The 19,075-nt window shown below is 33.1% G+C and overlaps 5 protein-coding genes across 5 annotated transcripts; all 5 read left to right on the top strand.

Annotated features, from left to right (window-relative positions):
- The first annotated feature begins 1 nt into the window (after nt 1).
- On the top strand, nt 2–7,993 carry LOC135794457 (uncharacterized). Its single transcript, XM_065305758.1, has 11 exons — nt 2–35; nt 159–202; nt 357–400; nt 534–566; nt 680–731; nt 852–895; nt 1,003–1,060; nt 1,174–1,225; nt 1,347–1,390; nt 1,524–1,556; nt 7,772–7,993. The coding sequence occupies exons 4-11, from the start codon at nt 535–537 to the stop codon at nt 7,991–7,993; spliced, it is 537 nt and encodes a 178-aa protein (XP_065161830.1). The 5' UTR covers nt 2–35; nt 159–202; nt 357–400; nt 534.
- A 3,486-nt stretch (nt 7,994–11,479) lies between these two features.
- Nucleotides 11,480–11,895, top strand: LOC135794456 (cuticle protein 19-like). The gene is made up of 2 exons (XM_065305757.1): nt 11,480–11,608; nt 11,674–11,895. The coding sequence occupies exons 1-2, from the start codon at nt 11,480–11,482 to the stop codon at nt 11,893–11,895; spliced, it is 351 nt and encodes a 116-aa protein (XP_065161829.1).
- A 1,192-nt stretch (nt 11,896–13,087) lies between these two features.
- On the top strand, nt 13,088–13,506 carry LOC135794454 (cuticle protein 19-like). The gene is made up of 2 exons (XM_065305752.1): nt 13,088–13,225; nt 13,285–13,506. Exons 1-2 carry the CDS (start codon nt 13,088–13,090, stop codon nt 13,504–13,506), a joined length of 360 nt encoding a protein of 119 aa, XP_065161824.1.
- Nucleotides 13,507–14,777: 1,271 nt separating this feature from the next.
- Nucleotides 14,778–15,171, top strand: LOC135794452 (adult-specific cuticular protein ACP-20-like). The gene is made up of 2 exons (XM_065305749.1): nt 14,778–14,888; nt 14,950–15,171. The coding sequence occupies exons 1-2, from the start codon at nt 14,778–14,780 to the stop codon at nt 15,169–15,171; spliced, it is 333 nt and encodes a 110-aa protein (XP_065161821.1).
- A 3,159-nt stretch (nt 15,172–18,330) lies between these two features.
- LOC135794451 (cuticle protein 19-like) lies at nt 18,331–18,765 on the top strand. Its single transcript, XM_065305748.1, has 2 exons — nt 18,331–18,468; nt 18,544–18,765. Exons 1-2 carry the CDS (start codon nt 18,331–18,333, stop codon nt 18,763–18,765), a joined length of 360 nt encoding a protein of 119 aa, XP_065161820.1.
- Nucleotides 18,766–19,075: the final 310 nt, after the last annotated feature.

Below are 19,075 nucleotides of genomic sequence, written 5' to 3'. Positions count from 1 at the left end.
AGAATGTCCAAGGACGTCAATTCTTTCATCAGATTGTAAGTATTGAATTTATTTATCATTTTCATAAGTAATTTGTGTGATTAGCACACACGGGAAACCTGCAAAAATGTAATTTTCGTGTTTCGATATGCTAATTTTTTGTTGTTTTATGCGTCTAGCTGGCGAACAGAATGTCCCAGGACATCAATTTTTTCATCAGATTGTAAGTATTGAATTTGTTTATCATTTTCGTATGTAATTTGTGAGATTAGCACACGAAAAACCTGCAAAATATCATTTTTGTCTTTCGATGTGCTATTTTTAACTATCATTTTTTTGTTTCGATGTGTTAATTTTTTGTGGTTTTTGGTGTCTAGCTGGCGAACAGAAAGTCCCAGGACATCAATTCTTTCATCAGATTGTGAGTATTGAATTTGCTTATCATCCTTATACGTAATTTGTGTGATTAGCCCACGGGAAACCTGCACAAGTCTCATTTTTGTGTTTCGATGTGCTAATTTTTTTGAGGTTTTTGATGTCTTGCGGGCGAACAGAATGTCCCAGGACATCAATTCTTTCATCAGATTGTGAGTATTGAATTTGTTTATCAACCTTATAAGTAATTTGTGTAATTAGCACACGGGAAACCTGCAAAAATATCATTTTTGTGTTTCGATGTGCTAATTTTTTCTTGTGTTAGGTGTCTAGCTGGCGAACAGTATGTCCCAGGACTTCAATTTTTTCATCAGATTGTAAGTATTGAATTTGTTTATCATTTTCGTAATTAATTTGTGTGATTGGCACACGAAAAACCTACAAAAATATCATTTTTGTGTTTCGATGTGCTAATTTTTGTGGTTTTTGGTGCCTAGCCGTCGAACAGAATGTCCCAGGACATCAATTCTTTCATCAGATTGTAAGTATTGAATTTGTTTATCATTTTCATAAGTAATTTGTGTGATTAGCACACGGGAAACCTGCAAAAATGTCATTTTTGTGTTTCGATGTGCTAATTTTTTGTAGTTTTATGCGTCTAGCTGGCGAACAGAATATCCCAGGACATCAATTCTGTCATCAGATTGTAAGTATTGGATTTGTTTATCTCTTTCGTAAGTAATTTGTTTGATTTGCATAAGGGAAACTTGCAAAAATTTCATTTTTGTGCTTCGATATGCTTAGTTTTTGTAATTTTAGGTGTCTAGCGGGCGAACAAAATGTCACAGGACATCAATTCTTTCATCAAATTGTAAGTATTGAATTTGTTTATCATTTTCATAAGTAATTTGTGTGATTAGCCCATGGGAAACCTGCACAAGTCTCATTTTTGTGTTTCGATGTGCTAATTTTTTGTGGTTTTTGGTGCCTAGCCGTCGAACAGAATGTCCCAGGACATCAAGTCTTTCATCAGATTGTAAGTATTGAATTTGTTTATCATTTTCATAAGTAATTTGTGTGATTAGCCCATGGGAAATCTGCACAAGTCTCATTTTTGTGTTTCGATGTGCTAATTTTTTTGAGGTTTTTGATGTCTTGCGGGCGAACAGAATGTCCCAGGACATCAATTCTTTCATCAGATTGTGAGTATTGAATTTGTGCGAACCAAGGAGTAAGTAGCATCAAATAAAACTTAACTCAACTTTAACTTTTAAAATCCTACAGTTACCTTGTTATTGCTTTATAATAATTTAAATGTTTAGCCAATAAAGAATATTTTAAAGTAAATTTTACATTCTTGTAAACACTGTGTCCCTAGTGTTCGCTAAGTTGTTTTCAGGATTAGTATTAAGTCATGTTGCACTCTAAGAGTACACCATTGTATAGCATAGTATAGTACAGTGTAGAATATGTATGTTGTTGTTTTATTTTACTGCAAGATATGAAAACATAAATAGAATAAACCAATAAGAGTTGATAAGAAAGCCGCGTGGCGCTCAGGTGTGCAGCACATGTTGCCATAATGTAGATCGATGGTTCAATCTCCAGTTATAGAAGGCATTTTTCTCAAATAGAAAAATAACAGGTGTAATTTGGGTTGCATGTGTAATCTCAAATTAAATATAAAATAAATTGCAATACAAGTGAAAGCAAAAAGAAATGAGAAACCGAGAACATTGAAGAAAAAGAAGAAGTAGTGGTGGTAGAGTTGAGAGGAGAGAATAGGAAATACAAGGAAGAGAACAGGAGTGGATCAAATTTTTGAATTTTTTGGCGGCGTGTCGTTCTATAAGACAGTCCACTGCTTAGATGCGTCCATTGCTCCCGGCCCATCCTACAGCTACGATGTCTCTACGCTTCACCCCCAGAATACTCCGGCATATCAACAATTTTTATGGTGGGGGATCATCCCCCGAGTGGGAGATCTCCTCATAAGGACATTTCTTATGAGGACTTGTAAATATATTTCTAAGTTTTAAGTCGTCTCAGGACAGGCGACACTTAAAAATATTTTTACAAGTTCTGACCTGTACCTGAAATGATAGATGGGGTACACACAAATCATAGGAGGCACAGTCACTTTTAACATTTCTTTATTGAAACATGTATACATAGTACAGTTATTTGGTGCTAAAAATGTGGTTGCTTGGTAAATAGTGCGGGATTGTTGAAAATTGGTATTCATATAAAAAAAAAATGGTGTCAAAGACCAGTTTTCTGACCATATCTCCTTTCCGACTCATTTTACGATAAGCATATCTATATAATAAATTAAACAAGAGAAAATTTCCTATAATTTATGTAAGTACCTATTTCTTGTAAAATGAATAGTTTTTGCGTACGGGCGCCACAAAGCCTACTTCAACATTCGTTTTTGTCAAAAACTCATTTCCAGGTCATCATGACTGCTATTTTTGCTTGCTATGATTTGAGGGTGCTCCTGCTCCCCCTCGCTTGTTTGAAGGTTTCGTCGGCCGAGTTTACTTTTGTTTTATTATTTCTTCATTGAGTAATTTTTACATATTTATCGTTTTGAATAGTCGTGTTGTTTGCAGTTTGGAAGCCATGGTTGATAACGTAAATTGTTTTATTTGTAAAAGTCCATTGCAAGATGGTAAGTGATTGAAGTGAAAGAAAAAGGATTGGAGACCTTTCGTAAGTCAAGCATTAAAAGAAAGGATAATAAGGGTAAACTTTTAGAGGGATTGAGATCGGTAGTTGTTCACGAGATATGCCGGAAACGATATAATAATGAGAAATTAATCATTGCGTTTAAAAAAGGAATTGTTGTCACGACTTCTCAACCTCAACTGCGATACACGTGCCCAACATTCTCATTTAAAGATTTAAAAATTTTAAAGATTTTTGGTGCGCTGCTGAAATAACAGCAGAATTTATAGCGAAACAAAAACGGATAATGATGACTGGGGTAGAGCGATTGTTGAATGTCTCGAGCGTGTTTATGATTTGGTCGCAGCCAATGCACAGTATCACAATTCGTGCATGTTATCGGCGAAGATGTAGATCTTCTTATTCTTTTAACGGCGCTATCAATGTGTTCAAACATATATTTGCTAAAACCAGAAAAAGGAAAAATTTTGCCACAAATATATTCAACCAAAAGCATCATCGATCAAATAGCGGCAGATCACATATTATTCCTTCACGCTTTTAGTGGCTGTGATACAACATCTGCACTCTTTCATCAAGGAAAATTAAAATTTATTAATGTACTCCGCAAAAATCCAGATTTAAACGAAATTGTCCAAGCTGGTTCAGAGAGCATTGCTACAGCTGGCGAATTCTTCCTTCTTAAATTATACAGTTACAGTGATGTGAAAACTATGCAAAATATGTCTTCAAACACCTATAGATATGGCAACTTCACAAAATCAGCATACAAAAATAAATTTAATATTGTATCGCTACCACCAACAGAAGCCGCAGCCCGACAACATACGTTCAGAACTTATCACCAAGTTAAGCAGTGGTATGGGAATGAACTAAATGCAGAACAATGGGGATGGAAAAGAAGCAAGAATGGGCTAATTCCTGTCACCACACTTGAGCCCCAGCTACCGAAACATTGTTAAAACTAATATCTTGCAAATGCAAAAAGGGATGTCAGAAAGCCTGCGGCTGCAGAAAGGCTGGAATGAAGTGCTCCGTTATCTGAACAAATTGCAGTGTTACCTGTGATAATTTGCAAGTTCCATCACAAGATAGCGATGAAGAGGAAGAAACGATTACCGTTTTTGAGCATACGTACGATGAACTCGAGAACCAAGATTGCATTGAAAACGATAATCCCATCGCAGATAATATGGAAGAAATTTTTACCTGTGATATTTCGATCGGTCCTGAAGGCAATTAACGCAGAACACTTGGTCTATCGCGAAGAGCGAATCGGAAGACAATCCATTAAATTTTGGAATAATGCGTGTGGATTAGGTCTACTGGGGATACCACGGTGGTGTGGAAATGAGTTTTTGGCAAAAACTAATGTTGAAGTAGACTTTGCGAAATTTTCTCTAGTTTAATTTATTATATAGTAACGTTTATCGTAAAATGAGTCGGAAAGGAGATATGGTCAAAAAACTGTTCTCTGACACCATTTTTCCAAGATGGTGGCGCGAGCGGAAAAGATACGAGGTGGCAAAGTTGAAATTCGTAAAGAGCACATCGAAATCTATATGAATACCAATTTTCAACAATCCCGCACTATTTGCTAGGCAAAACTACCAAATGACTGGGCTATACAATGAAAACTTAAAATATAATACTAAACAATATATACGTAACCATTTTAAATCTAGCTATAAGAGCAATATAGCCCCGTACATGTAGACAAGTACCAAGGGTAAAAAAATAACAAAGAAAAACATATGATATTAACAAATTTTGCATAATTAAGCAATTAAAGAAAACTGTTATACAGGATGTTCAAAAACAATATAATAATATTTAACAAAAAATTGCAAAATTCAAGTGGGGAAATATATATCTAATCTTTACAGGGTGATGTAAAGAGAAAACGACAAAATATTAAAGAAAAATCCTAAGTTTAAGTGGGATGACATATATCTTTCCCCTTCTGACAAATTCACTACGAGAAATTAGTATACAGAATGTTACAAAAATCCACGACGGGAAATTATAATACAGGATGATACAAAATGAAAACTACAATATTTTAAAAGAAAATCCAAAGTTTAAGTAGAATTGCATATATCTTTCCCCTTTTGACAAACCCACTACGTGAAATCTTAATACAGGGTGATACAAAAAGAAAACTACAATATTTCAAAGAAAAATTCTAAGTTTAAATAGGATAACATACATCCATTTGAACACCACGGGAAATGAATATACAGGGTGTTACAAAAAACTCCAAGTTTTAAAAGTAAAACGCCCAAACACTAATAAATAGTAGGGAAAATATATCTACTGGGTGATACACAAAGAAAAATAAGATTTAAATAGAAAAACTGATGGAAATAATTAACAAGGCGACAATAACAAGATAATATAAGCTAAGTAAAGTTAAGTAAACACTTACTGTACGCTGTACGATGTCGTACTACCATTGTATTTCAAGATAATATAAAAAGAAAACTATCAGGAATTTAAAAAAATCAAAATGTATACACCGGAAATCAAAGAAAAGTGAAAAGTAAGAAAACATAAAAATAGAACATTGGATATTACAAAAATACAGCACAAAGCAAAATTATATTTTAAATCATGTAAAACAAGCAGCAACCAGTCCGGAAAGCCGCCACAGGATCCAGAACGCAACCGACGGCACGCGACTATCCTAATCCTTTGAATTTGTACATTAAACAGAAACAAAACAAGATTTCAAATACGTAATGCAAATCAACGGTAATAAAGCAGAGACAAAACTTATTTGAAGGCTTAAAGACCACGCAGATGAAGTAAAAACAAGCAAAGGCAATAATGGATTTGATTTTCTAATGGCTTAAGAAATGCAAGAACATACCTTGATGCAAAATTAATTTTTGCGCTTTTGGCCTATCCAATAAATTGTAAGGACCTTAATTATGCACATTGTAGAAATGATGAAATACGCGTATGATACAAAAAGAGTATCCGACGGCCGACGGAACATCACTCACGCTTTATCTCTGTGTGTATACAATCCGCGCTTAACAAACGCCCCACATCACTCGCGCACAATCGAAGAAGCATTTACAAACAGTATGTAATAACGCGACCAAAAATTAAGGAACTCAAGATATTGTAAAAAAAATGTGTATCCAGATCATCTGACGACAAAAATGAGACTAACGCGGTACTCACGCCAACCTCGTGGCGGCCGCACAAAACTGCAGGAGATAAAGAAACTAGTATGTCTGTAAACACTGATACTTTCAGTGTGGTAGTGCAGAACATGAGAAGAATTGTACTCGTACTAAGCATGGAACTATTAATTTTTATTAAATTCATAATCAGATTCTGATAGATAATTTAATTCGACATCGTTTATATTTGAAACTTTTTTTGCTAACATTTCCCGTTTTTTAATTGGACAAAAATAGCGATATTAGATTGCGATTTTAAGACGCTTCCAAAGGGTTTATAGGGTTAAAAAGGTATGCATAGTGTAAAGGGTGTCTCGAACTTTAACATGACGTTGAAAAACTTCAAGAAAGTCAATTAGTTCACGTGATACAAGGAGTAATCCACACCATGTTTTCAAATCTACCTAAAATTGCTCTTTTCGAAGGGCATTTTAGGGCACTTTCAAAAGACTTGCAAGGTTGAAAAGGTATGCATCGTGTAGACAAACCCCCTCACTCTATTTTGGCGTGGAGAAACCCCAATAAAATCAATTAATTTCGGAGATACATGGTGTCCATCCCATCTTTTCAAATTTTCCTAAAAATGCTGATTTTTGAAGAGCATTTTAAGGCATTTCCGAAAAGGTTGAAAAGTTAAAAGGGCGTTCATTGGGTAGAGGAACACTCTAACTCTATTCTGGGGTAGAGAAACTCTAAGAAAGTCAATTAATTCACTAGATACAGGGTGTTTTCCACACCATGTTTTCAAAATTTCCAAAAATTGCTCATTTTTGAAGGGCATTTTAAGGCACTTCCAAAAAAATGAATGGTTGAAGTGTATACATCGTGTAGAGAAAGTCTCTAACTCTATTATGAAGTGGAGAAAATCTAAGAAAGTCAATTAGTTCACTAGATACAGAGAGTTCTCCACACCGTGTTTTCAAATTTTCCTAAAATATATATAGTTGGAGGTAATATATTAAGTACTCCAGAGTAATACGTAATGTAAAATATTTCAAGCACTTATTTATTAAATTTAATTAATTTATAACGCAACCTCAATTGAATCATCATATAAAATGGATCCCTTTTTATTCAACAACATCTATAATATAGTTGAATAAAAATATTAATAATTACGCATTCCTACTTAACTTAACTTAATATTACCTATTTGCTAACGCAAACAGAATGTGCATATTACACACGAATTTGTAAATGTAAAACTGCCTTCAATTTATGTCAAAACTGCCCAAAAATAGTATAAATTAGACCGGTCTTTTGTACCAAAGCATCAGATTACTTCCACTATTGATTTGTCATACACCAATAAAACACCTTAAAAAATATCAACATGTTCAAAGTTTTTCTTCTTGTAGCCCTAGTGGCCTGCGTTGTAGCTGAGCATCATGCTTCTTCCTACGCCTCATTCAACAATCACGTAGAGCATTCATATCACCACGATGATCACCATGTTCATCATGAACCACATGTAAATCATTCAAAGTACATATTATTGTTTTATAACAAGAATTATTATTTTCTTTCTTTAGCACCACCCAAAATACGAATACAAATATGGTGTCGAGGACCACCACACCCATGACATGAAATCTGCCGAAGAGGAACGCAACGGAGATGTGGTTAAGGGATGGTACAAATTGGAGCAGCCAGATGGCAGAACCCGTATGGTTCATTACACCGCTGACAAACACAATGGTTTCAATGCTGATGTCAAATATTCTGGTCATGCTGACCATCCTCATCATTATTAATTACAAAATATTAATTAATGTAGGAAGATATACACACTTTTTTTTTCTAATAAATTATTTCAAACAGTAATGTTAGCATGTTAATGTTCTCATTTTAACCATTCTAAAATACAAGAAGTGAAATATAATTACATGTGAATAAGGTTATTTTAATACATATGAACTTTTAAGTTAATTATCCAGTTAATTTGATATACTAATAACATAGTTGATTTATTTCAGGTTTTCTTTATAAATCTGTTGAAATCAAGGTAACATGATTATTAATCAAATTGAGAAAATCAGTGATAGCCAACTGCTACCGCGTTAACAAATCTACATAAGCTGCAATCCTTTTTTACTTTCCTCATATACTCGTATTTTGAACAAACAATATGATTCTCAATTTTATATGAAAGAAATGAGAATTTATACTACTTCAGCTCTATCTTTAATCGAATTATATAAATAAAACTATGATTCAATCTCAATATCAATTGCTATCTCTGATTCCACTACCTGCAAGTAATATTTTAACTAGTTTAATTGACTCGCCCTGCTCAAACATTGCTCTATTACAAAATATATCAGAAATTGTTCAGATTTTTTTGCGTTAAAACGTCACAAACATGCAAACAAAATCACTTTTGCAATTGTATTATAAGTTTTGATTCTGTATTGTTTAATTTGTTGTTGAATAAGCCACATGCACTTGAATAAATCGACAATTAACAGAAAAAAGTATTCAAATTAAACAATTACTTAAATATTTATTTCAGATTTCTGCCTTTATATTTGTTAGATCGAATCAATTAATCATTGAATCAAATTATTTGGGACATTCAAGAATATTGCTCAGTTGCTTTGCTTGTGAATAGTTAAGTAACATTATAACATTTGCTACTACTTCTACATTAATATACACATGTATCGTGTCACACAATATACACAGATGTTTCGTGAAACACGGGGTTGGACGTGTGTGTTTTTGCTGCCAACAATCGTGCGGCCTCGAAAACAACCGCAACAAACGCTACTCTCCACCCCCCAACTTGTTTGTAGATCTGTGACATGCTGTATATATTATTAATATTACCACAATTATATAATACCTACTTAACAAAATATAGAAATGTGTATATTTGTTCGTAAACAAATACATTTTATATTTCTTGCATTGTTACAGTTGCCTAAATTAGTTGGATAATTTATTTCACTGGATATTAGAGTACATTATCAGTTTCTTTAAACCTAAATAAACGCCAAATACAGCACTTTTCATTTTACTAATATTATGAAACTCATCAAATATTATGAATAATTAAGGTACCTTTGAAATTATAACATCAATTCTAGCCTTACTTAATAGTACGCCTTTCAAAATAATTAAACATTGCAGCACCAAGGACTATAAATACCAAATATCATACTTGGTAATTCATCAGTTGAACTGGGTTCTTCAATCAATCAACAACCAAAACAATTTTGTGAAACAAAACAAACTAACAATGTCCAAACTTTTTGTTCTTGTTGCTTTAGTCGCGTGCGCTGTAGCTGAACATCACGCTTCATCTTACGCATCATTCAACAATCATGTTGAACATTCCTATCACCACGACGATCATCATGAGCATCATGAACCACATGTAAAACTGGCAAATACATATACGATGTTATTACATGTTAAATTTTTTAATATTTTTAGCACCACCCAAAATACGAATATAAATACGGCGTTGAGGACCACCACACTCATGACATAAAATCTGCCGAAGAGGAACGCAACGGAGATGTGGTTAAGGGATGGTACAAACTGGAGCAACCCGATGGCAGAACCCGTGTTGTTCATTATACTGCCGATAAACTCAACGGCTTCAACGCTGATGTCAAATATTCAGGGCATGCTCATCATTATTAAATGTTTGTTAATGAATTATTATATTAAAAAATAATATCAATTTCAAGTAATTGATATAGTGAGGAATAATCAAATGTACCATAAACAATATATTTTCTAATAAAACTTCTTTAAATAAGACTAACATAATTTTTTTATGAACACGATATAATTTTCCAAAACGACAAACATCACAATATATTTTGTAAGCAGGATTTAATTGTTTTCTTAAATTTCTTGGAGTTTATACTATAGGCATATAGGAAAATATGAGATAATATGCCTTAACATAAACGTGTACCCTGACCTGTAAATATAAAGGATTAAAAAACTTCAAATTCTTCAGATTATTGAAACCATTTCTAATCGATTTATAAATTAACTAAATAAAAGTACCCCGACGTAGAATATAAGAATTAAGTACGTTTCAGCAAGGTAGGATACAGTTTAAATCAAATTTGATAGCATGTTACGAAACAAAATTGTATGTTTATATGTCCTGACGCTACCGAATTGCTCGCTCATAGAACAAGAATGATTCTATCGTTTTAACCCATTATTTCGGTTTTTTGTATAATTTATATATCCGCGCGTTTCACTTCAGAGCCTATAAAAATTTAATCATCATAGATAGTAAAAATCAATTTGTATATTTTTAAAATTTCCAAAAATGGGGTTGCTTTGGCATGCATATAATGGCAATATTAATGAAGCCAATAGCAGCATCATATGCATTTAGCAAAACTTATAATATTATAATTATTTGTTGACGTGAAAACTTCTTTAGAATCGTTGTGATTTCAAAATTAATGAAACGACACTAAAAAGAAACAAACGTATTCGTTTATATGGTTTAGCAATTAGCAGAAAAAAGTATTCAAATTATACAATTACTTAAATATTTATTTCAGATTTCTGCATGTATATTTGTTAGTTCAAATCAATTAATTATAATAATAATTATTGAACGTTCTCTGAAAATTTCATGTTTAAACAATTTAACTTTTGCAACTTTTATACACTTTCAATGCGTCTGGCAGGATAATGGAACCGACCAAACTGTCTGGCGTGAAAGAAAACACAGTTTCATAGCTCTCTGCATAATGTGTATCAAATTCAGCATTCCTAATATAACGAAAGTAAAAAAGTTCAAAAATATTATAGTTTAGGGGTGTTTGGCTAGGGTCGGAACCATACCAGGTGACTGGCAATGAGCAGCGCATGTTATAATAATGTTACGAACAAAATATGCAAAAATGGAATTTGCTAAAATAACGAAACATAGGTCATCATGTGTACATCTTTGTTGGCTGTTAACTGCCAAAGGAACCACGATCCAGGTTTCATAATTGGGGATCGTTCTTACCTGTGTTGGAGAAACACATGGACAAAATTTCATCTTTCCAAAAATTACAAAAGTCTGGCCGTCACGGGCTCTTAGTCTAATACACAATAATGTCCTTCAAAATAATTAAAAACCAAGTACTATAAGCACCACCATCACTAAGTACTTTAAATACCTAATATCATTCTTAATAATTCGTCAGTTCAACTGTGTTCTTCAATCAATCAACAACCAAAAAAAGCTTGGGAAATACAACAAACTAATAATGTTCAAATTTGTTGTCCTTGTCGCTCTGGTCGCGTGCGCTGTAGCTGAACATCACGCTTCATCTTACGCATCATTTAATAATCACGTTGAACATTCAGATCAGCTTGGCGATCATCATGAGCCACACGTAATACTGAGAAATGCATAGATGGTGTTATTATACGAGAATGTTACATTCCTTAATATTTTTAGCACCACCCGAAATATGAATACAAATATGGCGTCGAGGACCACCACACTCATGATATCAAATCTGCCGAAGAGGAACGCGACGGGGATGTTGTAAAAGGATGGTACAAACTGGAGCAGCCGGATGGCAGAACCCGAATTGTTCATTACACTGCTGATAAACACAACGGCTTCAACGCTGATGTCAAATATTCCGGTCATGCTGACCATTCTCATCATTATTAAGAGATTGAAACTGTATTATTATGTCAAATGTACCATAAACTATATATTTTTATTATTTTCTAATTTTCTAATTTTCTAAAGTTTCTGATAATGCCCACAGGGCGAAACATGTAAAACTCTCAAACAAAATTGTAAAATCCAAGAAAAATCACAAATTATTTTAATAAATATATTGTATAAAATAACTATATATTTTCTAATAAAAGTTCTTTAATTCATTTTTTTTAAATGAAACTCCTTTAGAATCGTTGTGATTTCAAAATTAATGAAACGACACTAAAAAGAGACAAACGTATTCGTTTATATGGTTTAGCCTACGAGAGAATAAGAGAACACAAATATACAGTGTGTCCAATTATCTTCGTCACCTGTTTGTGCGTGAATATCGGCAGAAAAATATTAAATACCTTTTACCCTTGATTCCAATATTATAATAAATAAACCCTAAAATTATCCCACTCCTGATACTTTCACTTCTACCGCGTGGGAACTGCACACATGAGTTTTTTAAAATTGCGTATATCTCGTAAACTAAAAGTAATTGAATGGAACGAATCGCAGAGTCTTAATCTACGGACAATTTTCTATAAGATACGAGTTAAATTGGATATCTTGGAGATGAAATTTTAATTCATAAGAAAAAGTGGGCAAGACGGTGCTAAAAATTGAAATAAAATTTTGACGATTTTTTACAATTGCGAATTACTGCTGCTCGTGTCAGCACGGCACGTCATTTACAACCTTACATTTCCCAGTAGTGTGCAAGAGAATTTCGAAGATTTCAAATACAATAGTTCAAATACAAAAACCACAACGTGGAAATAGAGTAGAAGTAGTAAAAATAGTGTAAGCATCACGTGGCTAAACGTAACCTTACGAGTAAAGCCCCCGTTTAGTAACTTGATACTTAATATACTATTAAAAAATGTATGCAACACCTTCCATTGATACATAATCAAATTTACCTACATTTAACAATACCGCTAATATATTTCAACAAATATAGTATTAATTACGCATGTTTATTAAATTTTATATTAACTATCTCCTACTGAAGCAAAGAGAGTGGGAATATTACCAAACAATTTTCACGCACCCAAAAATCGTATAAATTTGAGTTGCCCACTACACCAAAGCATCACTTTAATTCGATCATCCATTTGATACGCATTAAACGTATTCCAACACAAAAATGTTCAAACTCTTTGTATTCGTTGTCTTTGTTGCCAGCGTAGTTGCTGAGCATCATGCTTCTTCTTACGCATCGTTCAATAATCATGTTGATCATTCTTATCTCCACAATGATCACCATAATCATCATGAACCACATGTAAACATTCAACATAAATATTATTGTTATGTATAAAAATTATTGTGTTCCATTTTTAGCATCACCCAAAATACGAATACAAATATGGCGTCGAGGACCACCACACTCATGATATCAAATCTGCCGAAGAGGAACGCGACGGAGATGTTGTCAAGGGATGGTACAAATTGGAGCAACCTGATGGTAGAACTCGTATTGTTCATTACACCGCTGACAAACACAACGGTTTCAACGCTGATGTCAAATACTCCGGCCATGCTGACCATCCTTATCATTATTAATTATATGTTCAAAATTTTTTATTCAATGTAAAAACTATATATTTTCTAATAAAATTTTCTTAAATGCAACAAATTATGGGTCAATGTTCAAGTATAAAACTATAAATGATGAACTTAAAAACTGTTTTAAGATAGAAAAGTTAATACATTGTATATATTTAGAAAACTTTTCAGTGACAAAACAATAAACATTTACGGAAATAGCACTTGTAAATATAAAGGTTACATAATAGACAACACCCCAAGTAGTTTTGAAAATGCACAATGTGAGCATAAGTAATCATTAAAAAAATATTCTACATTTCCAAAAGACTATGAAAACTAAAATGTGCAGAATTATGGAGCACAATTATATTTTACCTATATCTCCTAGGGGATTAAAATAACAAGTGGCGTGTTGTGCATATTATGTATTTCCAATATCCTGGACTTCGATTTACGTCTTTTTTCAGGAAGCAACTTTTATTTAAAAGTGGCGAATTTAATAATACGTCTTGTATTTATAAAGTACTTAAAGCCTATTCGACATAAATTAATCGTTTATCTTAACTATATGGTTAGTAATTATGCAGCATAAAACTATATTTCCTTCTTTTAAACTGGTGTTTTAAAATTACAGATCTTCATAGATGTCTCGGATAATTTTCGGATAAAGCAATGCTGTAATGATGTAAATATAGGTTTAAATAGATAAATATATGTTCGATTAAACAAAAATAGATATTATGATAAAATTGTATTCATATAACTTAACACATTAAATAAAGAATGATATTTAGCAAGGATGTTCAATGCCAATTATTGAAATCAAATGAAATTTGTATTAGAACTGATAAACACCTCTGCGAAAATAATTTCCAATTAATATCCACAAATCCGAGTTACTTGCGGCGTTAAATTACTGAACAGAGAATATTAAATTAGTGTAATAGTGAAATATATATGTTTAGGCATATATCAAATAATTATTGATGTTTAATGAATGCAGGAATTCCGCGTTAACAAACAGTATCAAAATAACACGTAAATAATAAGTTTTATAACATTTTGCGTAAAGAGAACGTGTGTATTACATATAGATTTGCGAAGCTAAATGGAACCACCAAAAACATCGATCAATCTTATTAACAAAAAAATACGAACATCAGTATAAATTGGAGTTGCTTTCCAGTAAAAAATATCAGTTTCATACGAACATTTGTTTGGTAAACATATAACTAAACTTGACTTAAAAATCCCGCAAAATGTTCAAACTTTTTGTGTTCATTGCCATGGTTGCCTGCGTAGTAGCTGAGCATCATGCTTCCTCTTACGCATCGTTCAATAATCATGTTGAACATTCATATCACCACGATGATCATCACGATCATCATGAACCACATGTAAAACATTCAAGATCAATATTATTGTTATGTAATAAAAATTATTGTGTTTCTTTCTTAGCACCACCCAAAATACGAATACAAATATGGCGTCGAGGACCACCATACCCATGACATGAAATCTGCCGAAGAAGAACGCGACGGGGATGTTGTCAAAGGATGGTACAAATTGGAGCAACCCGATGGCAGGACCCGTATTGTTCATTACATCGCTGACAAACACAACGGCTTCAACGCTGATGTGAAATATTCCGGCCATGCTGACCATCCTCAACATTATTAAATGTTTGTTTATGAATTATTATATTAAAAAATAATATCAATTTCAAGTAATTGATATAGTGAGGAATAATTAAATGTACCATAAACAATATATTTTCTAATAAAACTTCTTTAAATAAGACTAATATAATTTTTTTATGAACACAAAACCACAAACATCATAATATCTTTCGTAAACAGGATTTAATTTTTTCTTAAATTTCTTTGAGTTTATATTAATTTAACATATATAAACTACAAAAGATAACATGCCTTAACATAAACGTGTGCCCTGACCTGTACACATAAATGTACAGTTGATCTGTACATTTCAAATTCAAAACTTAAACTTCAAATTCTTCAGATTATTGAAACCATTTCTAATCGATTTATAAATTAAAAGTACCCCGACGTAGAATAGAAGAATTAAGTACATTTCTGCAAGGTAGGCCACAGTTTAAATCACATTGAGGATCAAATTTGATAGCATGTTAGGAAACAAAATTATATGTTTAAATGTCCTTAAACTATCAAATTGCTCGCGCAAGGAGCAAGACCGATTCTATCGTTTTAACCCATTATTTCGGTTTTTTGTATAATTTATATATCCGCGCGTTTCACTTCAGAGCCTATAAAAAATTAACCATCATAGATAGTAAAAATCAATTGGTATATTTTTAAAATTTCCAAAAATGGGGTTGCTTTGGCATGCATATAATGGCAATATTAATGACGCCAATTGCAGCATCATATGCATTTAGCAAAACTTATAATATTATAATTATTTGTTGACGTGAAAACTTCTTTAGAATCGTTGTGATTTCAAAATTAATGAAACGACACTAAAAAGGAAAATACGTATTCGTTTATATGGTTTAGCCTTCAAGAGAATAAGAGAACACCAATATACAGTGTTTCCTATTATCTTCGTCTCCTCTTTGTGCAATGCTTCGTAGCTTGACACAAGCCACTTGATTCTGAATATTTTCGGAATATACAATAATAACGATCTTCAAGTATGCCAAAAAATAATGCCGATAAGTGACGTGAATATCGGCCGAAAAATATTAAATAACTTTTTTTCTACTTCCACCTATAAAACGCCAGTTTATCCACGGCATCTAGACCCAAAGCGTGTTACTTTATATACGGACGCCCAGGCCGTAGATCATATTCATTATGTACATGAAATGCCATGCGACGTGACTCATACACCTCAAAGTAGGCGCTGCTGCTGCTCGACACTGCATGGCACTTATAACCACATTATACAGTTTAAGAGCCCCCGCAGACCACAAACTTTTTATCGGCCGATAGTTTGGTCGGGCTTATAATCAGTATGAAGATGTATGCAAGTCCGCATACTACAACGATTTTGTATCGGCCGATAAATAAGTTTGATACGCTACTCAACTGTGTTCAAACTAAACTATCGACAAACTATCGGCCGACTGCGATATCAGTATGGAGCTCCTCGCAAGCGCGCACACCGACCGATTGTTTAGTCGGCCGACTCGACCAATGGTTCAGTTCGCTCCGAGTTTTCGCGCTAGTTATGGCCATCCGATAAAATGCGAAAAACTTTTTCGGGTAATCTAGTACTTTTGAATGCAACGTGTAGAATGCGGACTTGCATACATCTTCATACTGATTATAAGCCCGACCAAACTATCGGCCGATAAAAAGTTTGTAGTGTGCGGGAGTCTAAGTGTGAGCAAATTTCGATGATTCGAAGTTGAAATACAAATACCGCAACGTGGAACTAGAGTGGAAGTAGAAAAAATAGCGTAAGCACCTCGTGGCTAAACGTTGTTAAAGACTCGATTGATTGACCGCTCGCTACGCTCGCTCCCAATTCTCGTGTGTAATGCCCTCGTTTAGCCACTTGTTACTTAATATACTATTACACTTGATTCCAATATTATAATAAACTAGTTAACCGGGCAAACGTTGTTTTGCCATATAAATTATTTCTAGTTTCTAGAAAAATTTTAGTGTAGACAAAAAGTAACTTACTTATTATAAAAAATAGGGGTTGGTGATAAGAAACCAAAAATTTAGGGTTGTATGTATATTTTAATGCCACATTAAAAAAATAAAAACAAAAAAATTCGACCAAAATTTAAAAAAAAATAAGGGTGAACAACCCTTATCACTTAGAGATATGAAGTTACCGATTCTCAGACCTACTGAATACGCATATAAAAATTTTCTTTAAGCGGGATGAAAAATGATTAAATTACTAAAATGGCTATAAAGAAATAGGGGTTGGTGATAAAAAACTAAAAATTTAGGGTTGTATGTATGTAAAAACAAAAGAATTTGTCCAAAAATTAAAAAAAAAGTTAAGGGTGAACAACCCTTATCACTTAGGGGTATGAAAAATAGATGTTAGCCGATTCTCAGACCTACTGAATATGCATATAAAATTTGGTAAAAATCGGTAAAGCCGTTTCGGAGGAGTATGGAAACAAACACTGTGACACGCAAATTTTATATATATAGATAAACCCTAAAATTATCCCACTCCTGATACTACTTTCGTCTGATTCTCTCGCAGTGCAGAGTTCTGAAGGTGATACCGGCGGATTCTACCGCGTGTGAACTGCACACATGATTTTTACATTTGCGAATATCTCGTAAACTAAACGAGACAGAAAGGAACGAATCGCAGACACTTAATCTACGGCCAATTCTCTATCAGAATTTCGATTTAAAATAGAAAAGTTCAAACACACAAATTTCAACGTGGAAATAGAGTGGAAATAGAAGAAATAGCGTAAGCATAACGTGGCAAAACGTTGTTAAACACTTGGAGCTCGCTATGCTCACTCTTAATTAATCTTGGAACAAAATACACCCGGACTCACTTGATACTTAATATTCTATTAAAAACATATACAATTCATGCAACACCTTCAATTGTTGCATAATAGAGACGGAATCAAATTTACCTACATTTAACAATTTCGCTAATATATTTCAACAAATATAGTATTAATTACGCATGCATATTAAATTATATATTAACTCTTTTCTACAGAAGCAAATAGAATGGGAATATTACTAAACAATTTTCACGCACCCAAAAATCGTATAAATTTGAGTGGCACACTACACCAAAGTATCAGTTTAATTCGATCATCCATTTGATACGTATTAATTCCATTTAAACACAAAAATGTTCAAACTTTTTGTATTCGTTGCCTTGGTGGCCTGCGTAGTAGCTGAGCATCATGCTTCTTCTTACGCATCGTTCAATAATCATGTTGAACATTCATATCACCACGACGATCATCATGATCATCACGAACCACATGTAAAGCTTTCAATTTCCATATTATTGCATATAATTATATTCCATATAATTAAAATTATTGTTATCTTTCTTTAGCACCATCCAAAATACGTATACAAATATGGTGTTGAGGATCACCACACTCATGACATGAAATCAGCCGAAGAGGAACGCGACGGAGATGTTGTCAAGGGATGGTACAAATTGGAACAACCCGATGGCAGGACCCGTATTGTTCATTACACCGCTGACAAACACAATGGCTTCAATGCTGATGTCAAATATTCTGGTCATGCCGAACATCCTCATCATTATTAATTTCGCAAAAAAATTACAAAACATTAATTAATGTAGGATAACATACACGCTTTATTTTTTCTAATAAATTATTTCCAACAGTAAAATTATCATATAAATATTCTCAATTTAACGATCCTAAAATACAATAAATAAAACATAATTAGATGTAAATATGGGTAATTAATGGGATATATTGATATCATGGTTGATTCATTTTGGATTATTATTTGATAAAGATAAACCTGATGAAATGTAAAAATTAGATATGATTGGAAATCAAATTGGGGAAATCAGTGATTGCTAACTGCTATCAAGTTAACATATCAAA

This window comes from Atheta coriaria, unplaced genomic scaffold (genome assembly GCF_025399875.1).
Source record: "Atheta coriaria isolate IRGN ID8LTWV9N9 unplaced genomic scaffold, Caltech_Dcor_3.1 hic_scaffold_6_pilon, whole genome shotgun sequence".
Classification (NCBI taxonomy): Eukaryota; Metazoa; Arthropoda; class Insecta; order Coleoptera; family Staphylinidae; genus Dalotia; species Dalotia coriaria.
Note: the sequence above shows the minus strand (reverse complement) of the source record. Positions and strands in the feature narration are given on the sequence as shown.